Source organism: Drosophila hydei, unplaced genomic scaffold, assembly GCF_003285905.1.
Source record: "Drosophila hydei strain 15085-1641.00,03,60 unplaced genomic scaffold, DhydRS2 tig00008145-arrow-arrow-pilon, whole genome shotgun sequence".
Lineage (NCBI taxonomy): Eukaryota > Metazoa > Arthropoda > Insecta > Diptera > Drosophilidae > Drosophila > Drosophila hydei.
In genome coordinates, this window is record NW_022045850.1 from 540,859 (window position 1) to 561,115 (window position 20,257).

The 20,257-nt window shown below is 38.4% G+C and overlaps 2 protein-coding genes across 2 annotated transcripts; both read right to left on the minus strand.

Moving 5' to 3' along the window:
• Positions 1–3,257: 3,257 nt before the first annotated feature.
• Positions 3,258–5,685, minus strand: LOC111598035 (LIM domain-containing protein 1). The gene is made up of 6 exons (XM_023313067.1): positions 5,377–5,685; positions 4,890–5,316; positions 4,484–4,731; positions 4,362–4,415; positions 3,787–4,102; positions 3,258–3,699 (listed from the first exon to the last, which is right to left on the minus strand). The coding sequence occupies exons 1-6, from the start codon at positions 5,581–5,583 to the stop codon at positions 3,335–3,337; spliced, it is 1,617 nt and encodes a 538-aa protein (XP_023168835.1). The 5' UTR covers positions 5,584–5,685; the 3' UTR covers positions 3,258–3,334.
• Positions 5,686–6,794: 1,109 nt separating this feature from the next.
• LOC111598028 (apolipophorins) lies at positions 6,795–19,669 on the minus strand. Its single transcript, XM_023313055.2, has 8 exons — positions 19,537–19,669; positions 18,474–18,573; positions 17,404–17,433; positions 10,193–17,331; positions 9,850–10,070; positions 7,482–9,597; positions 7,292–7,412; positions 6,795–7,236 (listed from the first exon to the last, which is right to left on the minus strand). Exons 2-8 carry the CDS (start codon positions 18,538–18,540, stop codon positions 6,914–6,916), a joined length of 10,017 nt encoding a protein of 3,338 aa, XP_023168823.2. The 5' UTR covers positions 18,541–18,573; positions 19,537–19,669; the 3' UTR covers positions 6,795–6,913.
• Positions 19,670–20,257: the final 588 nt, after the last annotated feature.

Below are 20,257 nucleotides of genomic sequence, written 5' to 3' on the forward strand. Positions count from 1 at the left end.
AATCATCATTTACCATAGTTTTGTTCTTTTTCCCATTTACTCTGCGTCCGTCATTCCGTATAAACGCGTACCATTTTGGGCACATACATCTTAAGATTATAAATACTTCGCCGACTTGGTGCATGGTAAATCGGGAAACACTGTGTATAAGCTTACAATTTGGCAAGTGACTTAACATTGACGTCGTTTACATATCGACCAAATAATATACATCCTCACTAGGAGCGTGATAGCAATCGGGAATCGATATATAGTGAAAATATATCCTGCTAGATTTTTTCTAAAAACAAAAATCGTATACAAACGCTAATCGCGGCAATCTCTTATAGTTTTAGAGTCCTTCTGAGGCTCAGCCGGATTCTGCAGATGAATTGCGGTTGAGTATCTTCAGAAATCCGAAAACATCGATTTTTCATTCATCGAAACTCTTCCATTTTCTCATTTCTCTTTGCTGTTTCTTTTAAGTTCTTCCTGTATAATATTATACACAAGTAAATAATTTTCTTAAAAAATGTGATTAGGTATAATTTATATACTCTTTCACGTATCTATAAAAGATATACTTTTATACCATATTGTTAAGATTTTCCCGATACAATCGCTTGGGCGTGGAGAATCGGTAAATGCTATATTTGCCCAAAGGTAATGTTGTTATTTTTTAGGTTAGCGCTAGAGACTTGCATGTTGACAACCCAAGACTAGAAATATATAGTAGATATATCTACGCCCATAGGAATTGTGAGTCAATAGAACAAAACTACATGTTCCCAAGATTTAAAGCTAGAGCTCTAGAATTTGACGACTAACACTGTTGACCTCCTTTTGGGATTATAAATAATGGAATGAAACTATAGACTATGGATTATCGATTAACTAGATTAGATGAGTGCTTGATATTAGCTTAAAATTGAAGCTTATGCATGTCATAATATAGTAATATTTCCGAGTATTATTCTTTATTTATTTAGAGCTCTGAGGTCATCCGACTTGTTAAAACTTGAACCCGTCGAGCATTACAGCTTTTGCACAGCACATGATCATCTAAGGGATAGCAGCCGCGACCATCAGCTTCTGACGACAATAAGAGGGCACAGTCCTGCAGAATAAACATTTTAAATACCAAATTTGAGAATTATTGTTTTTGATGCTATGAATAGGGTGGATATAAAAGCACAGTTCCGCCTCTATCTATATTGAGATTTACATCTATATCTAGGTCTCCATCAGATCTGTACATCTCCTTATGTCTCTGTCATCTTCATCTGCATAATCTCTTTCTCCCTTTACTTATGATTTACAATCATCTCTTTAAATTGAACATTTTATTTCCCTGAATAAAGGGAACTCCTGAACCCTGTGCAAAACAGATATTCTACTTATTATTATTCTACTTTTATTTCATACATTCAAATGATAAAACAACACATGCATATAAATTCCTTTTCTAAGCAGTATTAAATATTATATATTTTTTTATTATATTTTCTTCGTTCATCTATTATCTTCGCTTCTTATAGTTGAGCATCATGTTAGCTCCCCCTTTTATTCATTTCCATTAATTTTGCGTTAAATTTAATTATGAATATCTCGCTTAATTAAATCATTACCAAACTTTTTGGATGGGCTAAGAAATTATTCTTTTGGAAAAAAATAACCATTGAAAAATATATAGGTTTGTCTCTGGGGGTAAAATCAATTATTGAAGTTTACTTTTATTCTTAACAATCTGGGCTAAAACTCGCAAAAACAAGCAAGAAAGCTCTAGTCAGGTTCAATCTGCTTTTTTTTTTAAATATATTCCATAGTTTGTATCGATCGCATCAACTCTATCAACACTGCCACTTCAAAACTAAAAAATAAATAAAAAGCTTCCGACGCCGCCCGACATTAAACCCAGAACTTCTCGCCAACGAGTGCCGCCTCTACCAACATAAAAAGCTGCAAGTCTCAACTAAATTTACAGCTGATAATTCAAACATTATTCAATTGCAATTTCGATTTTTCGAATAGAAAAAAATGCATTTCAATGTGTTAGTGCACAAGTATTGGAAAGTTTCGGACGCTTGGCGTTTTGTTTAATAACTTCTATATTATTTAATGGAATTTGATGAATTGCATATTATTTTATGATGATTTTTAGCATATCTACGAATTGTATTGGAGTAACTGTCGGCCTAATAACAATGCAAACTTTTACACATTGGCCCTATTTCCAACCGAACTTAAATTGAAAGAATTTGCCAAAATTTGGATTCGGTATCCAAAATAAACAAAATCAAAATTGTATCAAATATACATAAAACTTAATACAAAGTTTGGAGGCTTCAGCTCTTAAGCTGTACGAGATATAATTAAATAAGTAATTGCACTTCGATCATGCTTGTAATCGATAACATAAAAACGGGAGCAGTTATCGATTATTTGAAACAAACTTGATATGCTTGATATGAGGCAGAGAAACAAGTAGAGAGTTGATAATTCTTTCGGTGTGAATTTTTTATTTTAGCTATATTTGGTTTAGATAGTCGAGAATCAACAAAGTAAGCTTCAATGACTGATTTTTTATAGCATGCAAATATGACGGTTAGGAACATATAAATTATTAAAAGTGGGGCGGAGCGCTAACCGGATGACGAACGATACATATTAATATTTCATAACATAATAAACTAAATATATTTTACTGAATTTCTCACCTCACATTTATAGCATTCTAGATGAAAACTTCGATCGAGGGCAACAACTCGCACGGTTTCTTCTTGTCCAGGCTCCGGCATAATGGGCTCCTGGCAGACACAGCAACGCGGTGCAAATTTCCTGAAATGTTTATTAATTTTCATTAATAAACCTCTACAATTATACTATATATATATATATATATATATATATATATATACATATATATATATATGATCCAACACACTTATGGAAATCAGCAATGCAATAATTTTGATTCGTCGCATCCACTGTGAACGGAATAGCTGCAAATCAAAAACAAAAAATTTTAATTGTTATTTGTTGAAAGACATGAATATTTGTTAATATTCGATCACTTGTTAAAAGTGTTCGATTCAATACACTCCTTTTGCTAGAAATTTTAAATTTAAACGATTCTATATCTTATACAGTTTTACAGCCAGTATAATCACATATATACATATTCAAAAATTTTCATTTGCATCCACTACTAATCCTATAAGTAAATTGCTTCGTTCAGTTATCAAACCAAAAAACATTGAATCTAAAACTAAACCTAAAAAACGGAAGAACACCTAGCGAACTTTTAAAAATATATATACATGATCCGAATAACCAATTGATTCAATAGGTAGAGCTATGCCAGTTGATACGATACTCTTTTCGTGAATGAGTAATGATGGTCAGAGAGTTGAGTTATATATTTTTTACCATCCAAACTATTTCCACAGACAACGCAGGTAAAACATTGTGGATGATAGGGCTTGCCAGTGGCTCTTAAGATTCTTTCTAAAATTGGCTTCAAGCAAACTGAACATTTCTCAAGTGTTTGCAAATAGTCAAATTCGCAGAATGGTTGTCCTTCAAGTGCATAAAATGGTTTGCCCTGCAAATTCAGTTGACATTCGGTGCATGTGAAACATGAAATGTGATAAATTTGATCCATCGCAGTGCATCCACTACTTTCGCCCAGAACCCGTTCTTTACACTTGAAACATCGACCTATATGGGTAATACACAAAGAGAATTATAATATTATTATTATTATATACATATAAATTATTTAATATATTCTAAACATATACCGACCGTAGCTCTCCACCTCGTTTGCCGAATCAATCGATGATAAATGATATTGACTCATGTGTTCATCATTAACATTTCTTTTCGAAAATCCAATATTAGTCGGGGGAGAACCCTCTACTTTAGCTTCGCCATTGCAGTAAATGGGTGTATTAAATCTACTTCCACTTTGTTCCACTGCCGTTTTGTTCCACATGCTAACCGGCATATTGTGTTGATTTACATACGTAGCATATATATTGCAATTGGTAGTACGTGAAGACATATCACTGGGTGGACGTGGATTTATCGGCTCGTATATCGAATCATATGTCGAAGAGCTCTATCCAAACATAAGAAAATCAATGAAAAAAAAAAGTTAGACGGACGGAATATATAAAAAATATACACTTTATGTGATCACATTTCAATGAGTTTATGGTCATATGTACATCATACATTTGATGCTCATGTTACTGGTGCTTAAATTTCATATATCCACAACATCTATATATTCTTAAATGTACATGAGATCGTTGACGTCGCATCTATTAACCATATACCATATATTTATATAATATTATAATATAATATGTTCCTACCTGTGATAATGAACCATAACCTAAATATTCGCCACACGTCTTATTTTGAAAGCTCTGAAATAAATATTACAACTTTGTTGAATTATTATTATTTGATGATATATTATGATATGCGAATTTACGTTTTGTGTAGCATATTGATTGGTATGATTTGCCCGGGACATTGATGTTGCCATCGGTTTATTTGGAATTTTTTCTTGTAAATCGACAGCTTTGCTAAAGACATCGCTAGCTCTTCGCAGCTCACTATACGAAGAGCTGACTGGACTTGGAGGCTGTGGTAAATCTTCTTCCAGTTCCTTATCTAAAAATGGGTTTGTCCAAATAGAAAGCTTTCGAATCGGGGACATTACATTAGCAATGATTGGATCTGTAATATATTGTAAATATTTGTTTTTAATCATTTGTTTATTATCGATTATCAAAGTCTCTTTAAAACGATTCAAATTTCCGCTAAAGCATTTAGGGGCGGATCATCTTCCTTGATCGCACCGAAGTTTCAGGATCCCAGATTATAATAAAACTTACCATTTTGTGTAGAAGTTTGTTGGACGTTGGAAGAATCATTTGGTTGCACAAATACAGATTTCGAATCATTCGTTGGACACTCTGAAGAGTGTGGCAGATTGCTATAAATAGATGCAGTCTGCCTAGAAAAGTTATGGCCACTTAGCGATGTGGAAGATAGTTTCGGAATGCTATCAATATACTCCGCAATTTGTTTACTCTGCGCGCCCAATAGTCCTTTTTTCTCCATTTGCTGTTTGTGATACGCTAAAGCTTCTAATTGCTGTTCCAATATAGCTGGGTTATCCAAAGTAGTTCGGCTGTTGCTGGTCTTGTCGCCGCTTTTACTCGCATATATGGGCTGCTTCAGTAAAAGATTGGACCCGCTAGGCAGTGGCTGTGAAAAAAGTGGCTCTCGGGTGTCGGTAACTAATTTGCTGAGGGGTACCTACAAACTTATTCAGTCATATTTAATTTGTCCACTCAGACGTTTTCAATTATTTTTCACCTGAGGCATATCAGTTTTTTTGAATGGCTTCGGTGGAATGGTTGGTGCCGTCTTCGATTTGGCGAGAGCGGCGACATTTTGAGCAGCACCAGATTTCTGCTGTAAGTTGTCAACTAAAGCTGCGACTTTTCCGGATTTCGCATGTCCATCGTCGCACCTGCTATTTAATATAGTTAATTGCTTCAACTGCTCCTCTAATGAATTCATTGTGCCGTTTTCTTGCTCAACCAAATGAACAACAATAGCACCTATTCACTATCATACACAATCAATTCATAATTTTTTATTTATAAATACACAACAACGTTAGAGATGAACGTTATACCGATTTCTAGATTTAGTAGTTCAAGTTCATCATTGTGACCTATCGAGAAGGTTGTTGTCAATTACGCCATTTTTTGGATTTAATAGAAGTTATTTAATTGAATTTGATCTCCGTTACCGAATGTGAAAGGCATTGCGCAAAGTCTTAAATATTTAGTTAATACTGTCAATCGTGTAGTAAGTATCATCGATAACACTTCGCGATTAATTCGTGATTCGTGAATTTACAAAGTACATAAAATTTAAAAATTTAAATTTATATATATATATATATATATATATATATATATATTTTTTTTTTTTTTTTTCTATACATATATATATTTTATTATTTATTATGAATTTAAATTATGGTTGGTGGCAGTTTCCTTAATGTGAATTGTTATGCTTGTCATCCCCAGTTTCGATCAATGTTCTAGACCAGAGCCCTTTTCGTGTTCTAGGTCTAAAAATGCAGCAACATGGATACCGTTGTCTGTCTTAAAGCCAGTGAGAACGTGAAGGTTTCTTGAGGTGTTTCTGGCAGACTATCGCAGTCCTCAGAATTCAAGTAAACAATCATGCACAGTCTTCGATTTCATAATCAATGCAACCATTATATTTTTCGGATGTTTTTGGTACTATTATATGCATAAGCTATATTTATTTTCTCCTAAGTGTTGACGCAAATTTGATGTTAAATATGTTAAATATATTATCTGCTGCCCGCCCAACTTCATATGGGAAAACAGAGAACAGAACGAAAATGTGGCGCCACAACTGAACTGTTAGTTAAAGTAAAAAATTACAGTGACTTGGAACCATATGCTGATGATCGCCCCGTTCAAATATTTTAACATAGCTGCGGAACTTTTCGTTGCCTAACCAACTGGGTCTTTAAACAGTGACTTGGAACTGTGTGCTGAAGTATTTCAGCACTTTCAAATAGCTTAACATGGTTGTGGAAGTGCGGGGCGTTTTCAACACAATAGTTCTTGGCCCGTTAACTCAAATATATGAGATTTGTGGTGATACAGGAATTCATACATACTTATGTCAAATATATGTAAATATATATAATAAGCTTATTGTCTTTAAAATATTAACGAAGTGCATTTTATTTAAAATAAGCATGTTTAATAACTTATTTAAGAAATTGGTATTGTTCCATTTTTGTTTACAATTAGAGGAAATTGCAGCTAAGAAATAATATTGTTATGTCATGGTTTGTTCTTTATGCGGCCTTCGGTTTCTTGTTGGGCACAAACGTCGACGATTTAATCTGGCACTTGTGCTGACCATGCAAGCCGTGTACAGGCAGGCAGCGACATTCGCTGATCGTTTCCGTTTTGAAGAGTGTGTCCGCAATAGAAGATGTTACCTGGTTAAGCAATTTCTTTTGATCACCTGCCTTCAGTTTATCAAAATTTTGGGTGTTGAATGCCCATCCTCCATTATTGAGTACGAAATCAATGCCCATATCATTTTCGAATTGCAATTTCGAGCGTTTCTTATTGTCCTTGCCATCCAGCGTAGCGACCAGGCGAGCATTAAAACCTTGGAAAAAATGTATTTAATTTCTGGCTGCTTAATATATTTTAATAAGACCTACCAACTAGCTTTTCAGCTGGCACACCTTCCAGAGCAAGGCCTTTGATTGGCGCAATTAAGTGAAGAAGAGCTCCATCGAATTTGGTCGTAGTTCCAGTTATTTGTGCTCGTACGAATTTCCACTTTTGAAGAAATATTTAAATAATTACATTTAAATACATTTAAAAAAACAATGCAATCAAATATATTACCCAATTATTGTACTCAAGCGAATTGCTTCGAACGCCAATTATGCTCTTGGCAGCCCCAGCGCGGAATGGATAATCCAAGGCTAAGTGGAATGCTTTCTCATCAGATTGCGGCACAATGGTCTTGATGAAGCGCTCCAGCATATTATAGATCTCCAATATACGCTTTTCGGTTATGATTTGCTCCACACAATTTTCACAGAAATTATTTGGTCCATTCAGTTGCACATTGGCTACGTTGCCTCTGTAGTTAATTTTGCCATTGTCGCTGGTTAGCAGTGCAGGATAACGTTTCGTCTCATCGAAAGCTATGACTCCAATTTGAACGTCAGTGAATCCACGTGTCTTTAGCGATTCGCGTATATCGGTAATTGCCGGAGCTACCAAATTAGCCAACACAGTTGGCGTCACATTGATGTCAACCACAAAGACAACGTCGGCTTTGTTCGATGGTATTTTGACGCTGAACTCTTCGCCCAGTTCACGTTGACCTGCGGCACCGGTACATTTCAAGCAACGTGGCGGCAATAATACCCATTTGTTTTGCAGCTTCAATGCTGAGCCATAGGCCAGGGCAAAGGTGCATGCCACCGATTCCCTATCTTTCTCGGGTACACTTCGCACAGCAACATCGCAGGCGCTGCGATAGGGACGAGCGTCCAACGTCAAATAGTATAGCGCCAATGGCGAATCGATGCTAAAGATGTCGGAGCATATTTCGTTTTGAGTCTGGCTTTCCAACTGGCTCTTGTCGAATGTTATGGGACTGCATTTACCAACAGCATAATCGTTGCCCAGTGCAGCAGAGTCGCTGGCGAGGGTACCATCGATTAGCAGCAAATCATCGTATGGCTCGGCATTGGCGTTGCCCAGAAGGCCGCGGGTTTTGCTTGTGTAGAATCCGTTGACATTGACGTGGCATACCTTCAAGTCAGTTGTACATACGACGGTAACACCGTATTCTGAGTGTATATGCACCGTGTAGAAGCGGCGCCACGTATGAATGCCGGGCAAGTGTTGCGGATATTCAACAGCTTTTCCGTTCACTTTAAGCGCGATACTATCGCTGACTTCCACGGAATTGCCATCGCGATCAATGAGCGTAATGGCCTTCAACTTACCGTTATTCAGCTGGCCAATCACCGTGAAGTTCTTGTCAACACTGTCCTGAGCAAAGATATATTTGCAATTGCCGGGATAGGCATAGCTCTGGCCATCAAAACTAAATACATGCTGACCATCAACAATGTGGCCATGTAGTTCAAAGTCATGGAAGAATAGCCAATGTGAGAATAGGTCCTTCTTGAATATACTCTCCCATTTTTCGTTCAGCAAAAAGTTGATGACGCTCGATCGGAACGACAGCAACAATGGCAATTTGGCAAAGCCGTCTAATGATGAGGGCCACCAGCTGAGAGTGGAGTCGTCGAAGAATGCAACGCTCTCCACAGATTTACTGCCTTTAAGTGCAGCCAACACGGAACGCACAGCCCTCAATAGCAGTTTGGATATATCATTCAACCATTTGTCGTCATCGACGGGCTGCTGTTTAAGTTTCGCTTCCAGGAATTTGTGCACCTTTTGCAGAAGTTCAGTGATTTCCGGCGTTTGGGGCAGGATATTCAGTTGCTCAAAGATATTGTTGAGTACCTCCAGTGTTCGCTCCACAAGTTTCAGTTCCTTAATTTTGTTGCCCAGCTCGTTGCGCAGCGTCTCGAATGTCGGAAATTTGGCAACGTATTCCTTGACCTCATCAAGCAGCTCCTCAACGGAATGTAGAACCACCTTGATCAACTCTTGCGCTGCTTCATGCAGTGGCTTCAGCGCGTCACTAATTGCCTTGCCATAATTTTTCAGTGCAGGTCCATATTTCTCTAGCCAAGCGACAAACTCCTTGACCACATTAGTATAGATGTTAACTAGCTCGATACGCAGTTGTCCAGCCACCTTTGTCAGCGATACAATCAATTGTTCCCAGATCTTAAGCAATGAGTTCTCCCACAGATCATTCAATTTATCTAAAACTTCTTTGAATGTCTTGCTTAATTTTGCATAGTTCTCCGATATCGTCTTTGTTAATTCATCTATTGCGTTGCTTATCTTCTCGAAGAGGGTTCGTCTAAAATGGAAAATATCGAAACAGTCATTATAAGATTTTAAGATCGAATGGCTGGGTACATTAGATACCCTGTAACCAGTTTCAAGAATACAAAGGTGTGCCAAGACTAATTTGAGAATAATATCAAATTTAGTTTCTAATGTACCCTGTAACATCGGCAAAACATACGAATTTGGGGATATTAAACAATTTGTTGAATCTATATATAAGAGAGATTGAGTTTTTTTTGATAATGATAAAAGCAATACTTACACAGCTTCCACGATTGGTTTCAATGAGGGATCGCTTTCGAGCTCCTTAATTATATTCTTCAACTGACTCTCGTATCCGGTTTTCAGTTTTGCAAAATCTGGTGCACTGTCCGCAGCTAATTTCCCATTTCTCTCAACATCCTGACGAACCTTTTCAAAGCGTTTTTTCAAATTGTCAGTTATTGCGTCTGTTTCTTTCTTGATTTCTGTTTCCACAGAGTTCTATTGGGAGATGAGTAAAGCCAATATTAAAATAAATCTACATATAGGGCCATTAAACAAGTAAGAGTTCTCGACAACCAGATAGACATATATGGTTGGATCGGTATACATAATTCGCTTACCAAAAATGCTTTAACATCGTCGTCATTTGTTTTGTAGCTGGTTTGCAGGAAGTTGGGTGGATCCAGAGCGATGCGTCCATTCAAAATGGGCTTGCCAGCGCCAATGACATCGAATTTAAGTTCTTTGCCAAGCTTCAGCTCAGCACTGGCATCAATTAGATCTTGTCGCTTCAGCGTGGCCTTGGACCAGGTCGGTTGCAATTCTCCGCTGAATTCAACAGATTTCTGTCCGAAAATCTGGAGTTTCGAATTGATTTTAGCAGTACGCTTTTGCCAGTCGAAGTTACCAACTAGCCGAACGATTTGCTCGTTCAATGCACTCAGTTGGAATTCAAAGCGCTCTTTGTTGCCAAAGATTTGCGCATCTGCCTTCAGATCACCTGTGCTGCTTTGCAGCTCGCTGCTGGCACTAAATTCCTTCGTTTCCAAATTGAGGGCTGACTTCGTGTTCAACTCATACTGGAAGCGCAGTCCGGTTGACTTGATTTCGTGCTTCGAACTCAAATCGAAACCTTTTTCCGTCTGACTATTGCGAATGAGTTGAGTTGCAACTATCTTTTGCTCAGGTGAGCGGAATATATCGAATGTGAGCTCACTGCTTAGTACGCGTTGATTGCGATTTGCATCGAATGTGCCGCTAATGCTCAAAGGACGAATTGTGGGATGCTCCACCTTAAGCTGGCCTTTTCCAATGAAGGACACCTGCTCAACGCCTGTCACATCTAGCACCGCCGAGACTCGTGCCACATCATTTGGTCTCTGCAACTTGTCTATATAGAATGCAGCCGACTGTTCATAGCGCCCGAAGAGTTGATGGCGATCAGGTATCTGTTGCTTAGTCTCAAACACAATTTGCCGTTTGGGCAAGGTCAATTGAATGGTCGTTGCTGTCGGGTCAGCGGCGACTGTTAGCTGATATTTCAGATTGTTGCTGGATATGATGCGAGCATCGAGATTATACAAAGTGTTAAGGTTTTCGCGAATATTCTTCGATTTCAGCTCCAGTTCATAGGGATAGCCCAGTTCGCGAAGATCTAATAGCACCAGCACATCATGCTGCAGTTTGTCCTCAACGATCTTAACGCTCGATTGCAACTGTATATTGGTGCATTGTTTCTTCTCTTCACATATGGATAGCTTAGTGTTGAATTCCTTGTTCGTCAACTTGATGGTAGAGACGCCATTTTTTGGTCCGAAGTTACCGTTGAAAGTGTAAGCAAAGCCAACTTCCTGATCCTCGTCGAGATTGTATTGTTGGCGTTGAAGCTTGAAATTGCCATTGTGTGTTTTACCTTTGTATTGCACCTGGCCCTGACCCTCAATAATTGATTTCTTGTGCTCCTTTTTCAAATTGTAGCTAGCACTGCTAGAGAACTCAACGCCTTGTGCATGCTTAAGCAGCACCTTGATATTTTTACCTTGTGCCCTCACATCCAAGTCGTAGTTGTTCAGGTGCAATTTCTTTGAATTCCAATTGCCAACAATATAGAAATCATCGACACTCACATACGATGCCTCGCTATTCAATTGCAAGTCCAACTCGATCAGATTCTGTATATCCAATGATAGCTTTGCTTTACGCTCGCCCAAAATCTCTATGAATGCAACTAGAACAATCGGCTGACTATCGGGTAGGGTAGCGCGTAGGTCGAGTCCTTTCTTGTGGCTGGAACTATAGATTTTCGAGTCGAATGAATAGCTCTTGCTGGCCTGCTTCACCTGTATACTGAGTGTATGGCTGCTTTCGGCTGGCTTCTGATGCTGTATTACGACCTCAATATTCTTCAAATGCTCATTGCTAGTGTCCAGCTTGTAGCTCAGCGAAGCTGCATTGGCATCGTCGAAGTTAACGTCCGCATCACTCTTAATGTACTTGTCGCCATATTCGGCATTGATCGTGAACTTCTGTTTTCCTTTGGCGTCGCCGTCTCGGATGCTTCCGGTCTTCTCATTTTGGTAGCTGCCAGAAACTTTAACAGGTGCTTGCAGGAGGTTATTTTGGGCATTGAATGTGTAGGTGCCTTGCTTGGCATTGCCTTGCCAGACCGTATTCACCTTTGTGTATTCGCCGTTGTCTGATTTCGTACTCAAAACAAATTCAACTATTTCGGCACCCACTTTGCCGTTGCTGCTGAGTTGAAGATTTTTGAACTTAGTTTCGGTCGCTTGCAGATTGAGATGCACTTCATATGTGGCCGGTGTATTTGACTCACCTGCACCACTATATTTGCCATTCAGATTAACTGTTACACTCTGGCCATATTTACCCGAAACGCGTCCCACTAAATTCGTATCGCTCAGCTCATCAATGACCACTGCAACATCAATGGGTTTCTCAATCAAATGGCCTTCTACTTTGACTCCAACATCGAAAGCCTTAGTCTTAGCGGCTTTCAACACATATTCGCCGTGTGCAACGAGTTCAGTTTTTTGTCCGTTGAAGTCCGTGTAGATCAGTTGATTGTTAACCGAAATCTCCTGCGTCTTAATATTCATTCGGTCCAGTTTGCCTTTGAATGAGATCGATCGTTTTTTGCCGCCAGCTGGTTCCTGTTCATTGATTTGAGCATCAAGGTTGCCTTGTCGCACTTGGGTCCTGGGATTCGTTGTCAGGTGACGATTCAGAGTGCCATCGACAATACGATTTTCGGGTGTGATCAGCTTGAATGTACCCTGTACATCGCCATTCGTACGCCATTCACCCTTCACGACGCCATTAGCATCGAACGAATATGTCTTCTCGTTAAATTCGAGAATGTTTTTCGTTGCAAACTTCAGCTTTTCAATATTATTTTCAGTTTTCAGATGGATCTTTCTGCTGCCATCTAATGTGATGCTGCTATCGATGTCGTATTTCGGCTGCTGGATATGGAACCTTGTGTCGATCTCCAGCTTGTGCTTCGGCTCAGTCTTCAGTGTTTCAACTGTGGCCACAAATTCTCCTTTGTTATTCTTGGCAATTTTGAAATCGGCTTTTGCTGTCAGCACGTTCTTGATTATCAAATTGACTTTGGCTGCTGAGATCTTGTCTTGTGGATGCTGTGATTCGCTGAGCAACTTCAGTAGCTCAGAGCTGTCGCGACTGATGCGCAATTCACTATTTGTTTTCTCAGGCGTGCCCAAGACCTTGAGTAGCCATTGTACAGGCTTCTCCTTAACCGTAAATTGTGCAGTGCCCTGCAGATCGATGTGGATGTCCTGTGCCGAATACCTTTGACCCAGGTCACCCTTGGCCGTTAGCGAGGTGCCCCAACTGGTCGTCAGACTATTGTCAATATTGAACAGGTTGTTATTCATCTGGCACCTAGATACGATTTCAATTGTGTGCTTATTATACTTAGCCTTAGCTGACAATTCATAGTCGTGCACAGAACGTTGGTTTGCCTCATACTTGATATCGACTGTTGCCAACTTCTGCTCGCTCGTGGCTACCACATTGAATTCAAATTGATTTTCATCAAATCTCGTTTTGACATCTAACGAGCCCAGGCGCTTGTTCTTCTGCTGGACAATGACACTCTGGCTAAATTTAGCCGAACGCAATTTATTCGAATTGGCTGCATTCACAAAGCCCCACTCAGTCTCGCTATTTACCGACCACTGTAAAGCCTTGCCTACCAATTGCAGTGTGTAAATGTCTTTGCCGATTTTCAATTGGGCTGAAGTTCCGTAGATGTTCTCCGGTTTTCGCTCATCGTTCACAAATACACCCAATGCATATTGATTGTTCTCTAACTTGAAGTTCGCCTCGAGCAAGTATGTTTCCTGATTCGGCGATATGCGAAGCTGCGATTCCAGAGAGGTGGGTGTAAGGTCAATCCAGCCATTTAGCTGAATACGGTCATTGTTGCGATTCAATATTTGGAAGTTTTGGAAATTGTATCTCGACAGCACATCGCCTGTCTTCTGGACGACAATCTTGCCATCAGCATGATAGCCGTTGATGTTGTTGGTGAGACCATTCTTGTCTTCGATCTCGATCACTGGCTTGTACTCATTGCCATTTTTGATGAAGCCAATTTTGGATCTCTTAATATCTTTGTTCTGTTCGTGTTGGCCATAGATCACAAGCTCTTGATTGCTGTTCTTGAAGCCCGCCTCAATCGCCAAATGATATTGCGAATTGTCGAGCGAGAGACGTCCGTAGATATTTGGCTTAGTACCTAGCTCGAACGCCAAGCTCGTATCATGCGAAACCTTTGACTCAGGTGTGCTGTATTGCAATTTCCATTGCTGACTACCCGTGGGCAGTGTCAAGTGTGTGCCCTTCACATTGAACTTACGCTCGGCCGTCAGGTAAACGGACAGACTATAGTCACGTGACAACTTTAGCTCATCAATCAATGAGCTGTCAGTTAGGAAAGGTGTGCTCGACTTGATACACAGGCTCAGACCCAAATCATTGAATTGATTCAGGCAGTTTTCAGTTGGTGGCGACGCCTGCTTGCTCTTGACCACTTTCAATGCCACCGGCTTGATTGGCTTATCCTGTTCGGCTACATAGAACTCAGACTTTACCTGTATGTCGATTAACTCAAGTTTCTCACGTGGCAACTCGACATTCACATTGAAGCCGTCGCCATCTTTGATCAAAGCAATTGCCACATCGCTGCCAGTTGCTGTGTGGGCACTCGTTGCCACGCGCACACCTGTCGCCAACACCTGTGTGTTGAAGCCGAGCTGTATGTTAACATTGACGTCAATGCTGGGCACAAACTTTAAACGATATTTGGCACGCTGCCAATTCTGTTCCAGAATCGCATTCACATCGATGTTGACAGCGAAATCGACTTTGTTTGCCGCAAAGCCTTGAGCGCCTAGCTCCAAAGGTATACCCACACCAGTCGGATAGCTGAGTTGGCTGTCCAAAAACAATTGATGGCTTGCATATTGTTTCTCAAACGAGGTCAGTTCTTTTTTGGCCTTGTCGAATGCCTCTGAGAAGTGTTTGATGATATCGTCCAAGGTTGTTGGTATATTGTCGCCCAAGCTCAAAAATGCCAATTCTGAGCCAAATAGTTTGATCGATAAATCTAGATTCAAGTCTTGGATGGACTTCTGACTGCCATAGGTCTTATATTTCTTGCCAATCTTGGCAACGTCGTCAACGAGCGAACGACGACCTCGACCAGTGGGATGACCAGGGTTCCCAGAGTTGCCAACTTCGATCAATTTAACAATCTCATCGAAATCTTTGTTCAACAAGCCCTTGGGGCCCACATAATATTCGAGTAGGCTTTCGAGATTCTCTTGTCGGAGATTCGCTTCGAATATATTGAAATTGTTGCCCAATATCTCGGCTGTCAAATTGAGACGCGCAGAACGTGGCAAGAAACCATTTTGTGAGTATATCAGCTTATAATCGGAGCTGCCACTCAAGCCCAACGCATCCAGGCGATAGGAGAACTCGTTGTTGAAGCTAAAACGACGATAGTCTTTGGGGAATTGCTTTGTCACTTGAATATTTTCGAAATAGTATTTTTGATGTTCCCGCGTCGGATCTGTCGAATCACGAATTACTCTCAAATTGGATTCTATAAAGCTTCCAACTTGATGCACTGGCTCGGCGTTAACAATGTCCGAGATCTCCTTGGCCAACTCAACACTTGGACATTTGATGGCAGCCAAGTAGGCCTCAATGCGCAGTTCAGAATCTTCGTTCGTATCCTTAAGCAACTTCAGTGCCTTTGAACTCAAGTCCTGCTTGCAGTTAACAGCTGAAAAGGCTTGCAGAGCTGCGACTCGTATGCGATTGCTACGACCAGGTGTAATGCATTCACTTAATGCCGCTGCCACGTTGTTGACCAAAGTCTGGGCATTGCCAATGCCTTTCAGTACGTAGACAATGCGTTCCTCTTCCTTTTTGGTATTCGGCTTGCAGTGTTTCAGTCCATCGATAAACCTCTTAGACACCTGCTCAATCTCATTCGATTCACACTGATTTTCTTTGCAGAATTTACCAACCAAATGGCCGACAGCCAAATAAATTTCTTTTGGCGCAGTTGGCAGAAGCTGCTGAGATGCTTGATGCAAGGTTTCCTTGTCGACCGTTTCGATTAGATTCAGTGAGAAAATGGCCAAGAGCTTTTCCTTCTCTTCAAACTTAGGCAATTGCTTCAATATGGCTTTAGCGGACTCAGCTGTATTTGTGCGGAACAGCGCGTCCAGGTAAACTTTCCGTGCCAAGGCCTTCTTCGGGTGCGGTGACGTCGACAATTCAAGCAACGTGTCCACGTGGGAGTGGCGCATCAGCCGTATGAGCTCAACAAACTTCTTGGCTGTATCTTTCTTCACATAGTCCGCCGTCAAGTCGACAAGTTCATTCACAACGGCCTTAAGAGCAGGCAGATTTTTCGTAGCGTACACATCGCTTTTTTCGAAAATAATGCTAACGGGTTTCGCTGCGACCGCCACAGGTGGGGCTGCACCTGCTTGTCCGGCTGGGTTCTTCAGCTTGAGCGTCGTCACTACCTTTGCCGTAACATCGGAGCTGCCCTTTGTGCTGGCAGCAAACTTATAGACTTCATTCTGTTGAACATTTTCCACAATTCCACGCTCGAGTTTCAACTCTTTGCTGTAGTCGGACTGAAAGATTGCACTGCTCGTGACACCTGCCTTCTCATTCAGGATGCCCGTTAGCAGACCGCTATTTATTTGCTCACGATGCGCACAGTTGTTAAGGTCTCGCACCTTTGTCAGGATCTCACCATTGCCAGATTTCGCGGTTGAGCTATGGGTTGGGCACGAGCCAAACACGTCGATTTCAGTCACAGCACCTGTTTGGGTCTGCAGCAATGAGATAATCGCACGCTTGATGTTTAGCGAATAACTTGTTTCATCGGCATCGGCACAGATTTGTGGTTCCAGTTGGCCATTGGCTAAGGTGAACTGCACTGGCTTTTGAATATTATTTAAGATCTTGCGTTCCACAGACTCCTTTGTGTTTACCACCTTAACGGTGCCCACCTGCAAGGTGTAGCCACAATTTCCACTAGCATAGATCTTTGCTGTACCAGTTACTTTCAAGCTCGTATCATCCGCCTCAGCGGCACCGCTCGGACTCAATCCGACCGTTAAAATGCTCTCAAAGTTGTACTCATAAAAATTACCCGGCTTATACTTTAACAATCCATTGTCGGCTACATAAATACATGTACACAGAATGAAAATAAATTATATTAAATATTTAATAAGTACACATTGTAACTCACCTCGAGGACATCCGGTTTTGCAGCTACCATCTGAAATTTACGCATTTAGAAATATATTAAAAATATATACGAAATGTATAAATATATTTAAATTATATATACATATAATTTTATATATACATAAATATAGATGGATACTAAGAGTGTTCAAATAATTCGGGCTTTCACCCAAGGTTTATGGTTTCAAGATAATCTTGTCTTAAATATTTAATCAACAGTGCCAATTGAGTAATTTGAAATGAACAAAAAATCGTTACCTCGACTTAAAGATACTTTTAATGTAAATTAACAGATTTGCTACTGTTATTTACATTATCTGTAATAAGCAAATATAAATACTTTAAATGGAAAATTCTAAAAATAATTTAAAAATGGTCACATTTTCTTTAAATTAAGAAGCAATTAAGGCTATGTTCTTGATATCCTATCTAAGCAACATACCCTTATTAGCAATGCATGCGCGGAAATCAAACAAAACACTTTAAGCTATGGACTGATTGCAAATCACAATTAAAGTCAAAGTATATACAATACATTTAGAAGTTTTTATTTACCATTAAGGGTCTGTATATTTATATATCTGTATATTTATATATGTATCTGTATTCACAGATACACATAGATATATATTTATACAAAAAAGACGGTAAGTATATGGCTATAAAAATACATCATGGTATTATATAGCTACATATATGTATAGACAGCTATGTATGTCTGTAGACCATTTCACATAGGTGATTTCGGTTTATTGTCCCAAAAATGAAACCTTCCTGTATTGTAATGAATTGAACTGTTCCGGGTATTTCAATTAATGTCAATTAAAGTTAATTTAAATACAAAAAAAAGTAATACAAAAAAACAAATAAACATTTTTGTCCGAAAATAGGGTATCAAGAACTTGTAGGTAAAGTAGTAATGCATTAAAGACGCGACGGTAATTTAATCCGTATTTAGAGTATATATTTTAAAGATACTTGTTTATTAATGTTTCTTTTTGATCTAGAGGATTTCTTGACATGTGAGTAGACGACTGTATTGTTTTTATCAGTTAGTATAAGTGTACTTACCGGAGCTAGCTGTAGCCACAAGTAGCAAAAATAACAGGAATCCACGAATTTGTATAGGAACCGCCATCCTTTTCACTGTTTTGGCCCCCTTTGGGTTAGCCTAACAGAAATTAATAATACATTAGTTACATCATTATTTTTATTTTGTTTAAATTTTGTATTCTTTTGTTTCTATATATTTAATAAAGTTAATATAATATATATTTTTATTGTACTTTATTTAAAATTGATGCTTTAATTCGTATTTTTATTTATTTTTTTCATATATATTTTACAATTTATTGTTTATGTAGAAGTTGATTTTTTCTCTTGTGATTTATATATATATATATATAAAATATATATAAATATAAAATTTATAGAAATTTAATTTTAAATTTATTTTTTTTTTTTACTTTTTTAAGTTATAATTTTTTTTTTAAACTACTAGTTTATATTTATTTTTATTTATCATTATTTTCCATATAAATTTTTAAATTTATTTTTAAAATTTGACTTTTACTTAATTTATAATTACCTAAAATTCTTGATTTTTTTATTTAATTCATTTTTATTTTTTGCTTTTTATTAATTAGAAATAAATATTCTAGTATTAACGTTTTTAATTCTTTTTTAAATAATATTTTTAAGAATAATTTGAAAATTGTTTATTGTTTAGCTATTTATATTTTTTAAATTGGATTTTTTATTTGGGTTTCTTTACTTTGTTGAATTTATTGGAAAACAGGATATGTGATAAGTTGATCGTCTGCAACTCGACTTATTTATTTAAATATAACACAAAATCCATATATCCAAAGCCTGGGATTCCATCCTAGAATCGATTTGAGAATATATATATATATTTTTTTTTAATTTTCATTTTTATATATTTTCATTATTATATATATATATATATATATATATATATATATATATATATATATATATATATATTTATATTTCTTGTTATTATTTTTGTTGTTGTTTTTTGCTCGATATCATTGGTGAACATATTTTATTTTTTTGTTACTGTTATTGTATTTTTTTCCTACAGCCATGGAAAGGACTACATTTTGTATACCTTGATCACAGTTGAAATTTGATTTAAATTCCTTTCACTGAATTGCGTTCATAGAAAAACACAATCCCAGCACAGAACACTCAACTCGCGACACTGATTTAATATATGAATCGGATCGGACGACAAGTGACTTCAAATTAAGCCGTATTTTCCACTAGAACACAATTTAAATACAACGTCTAATGTGTCTGTGTATAACATATATCTATATAATTTCGCGTGTGTTGTGTGTGTGTGTGCATGAATGGGTGCATGCATGTGTGTGAGTGTGTCTTTCTTTATTCTGAAAGAGAGAGATATAGAGAGAGAGTGTGAGGACGCCTACTTAGCTTCACAGCTCTCCCACGCGCTTGTATGTGTGTCTGTGTCGTTTTGTCTTTTTAGTGAGAAAGTGAGAGAGAGAGACAGTTCTTACTTAGCTCCACATATCTCTCTCAGGGTAAGCGCTTGCTCTCACCCATAGCAATATCAATTTTCAAGCATACAACGTAAGGGTGGGTGCTGTTGCTGAAGCTACCGCTGCGCTGCTACTGCTGCGCCGCTATTGCTCAGCATTTCTATTATCTGACGAGGACTTAACGCATCCAACCCATACTCATACACCCAGTGTATGTATGATTGTGTGTCTGTGTGTATGCATACATACCTTAATACAAACATGTATACATGTGTATGAATATGTTAACCAAGTGAGAGTGATCTAGTATCAATCCCAATGATG

What these genes read in the sequence shown, in the direction of transcription:
- LOC111598035 (XM_023313067.1), bottom strand. Translation starts at nt 5,583, where the DNA reads ATGAATTCATTAGAGGAGCAGTTGAAGCAATTAACTATATTAAATAGC. An exon ending in ATCAATATGCTACACAAAAC is followed by an intron (nt 4,416 to 4,483) that starts GTAAATTCGCAT and finishes TATTTATTTCAG; the next exon opens with AGCTTTCAAAATAAGACGTG. An exon ending in GTTATGGTTCATTATCACAG is followed by an intron (nt 4,103 to 4,361) that starts GTAGGAACATAT and finishes ATGTTTGGATAG; the next exon opens with AGCTCTTCGACATATGATTC.
- LOC111598028 (XM_023313055.2), bottom strand. Translation starts at nt 18,540, where the DNA reads ATGGCGGTTCCTATACAAATTCGTGGATTCCTGTTATTTTTGCTACTT. An exon ending in TGTGGCTACAGCTAGCTCCG is followed by an intron (nt 17,434 to 18,473) that starts GTAAGTACACTT and finishes CGTAAATTTCAG; the next exon opens with ATGGTAGCTGCAAAACCGGA. An exon ending in AAACCAATCGTGGAAGCTGT is followed by an intron (nt 9,598 to 9,849) that starts GTAAGTATTGCT and finishes TTTCCATTTTAG; the next exon opens with ACGAACCCTCTTCGAGAAGA.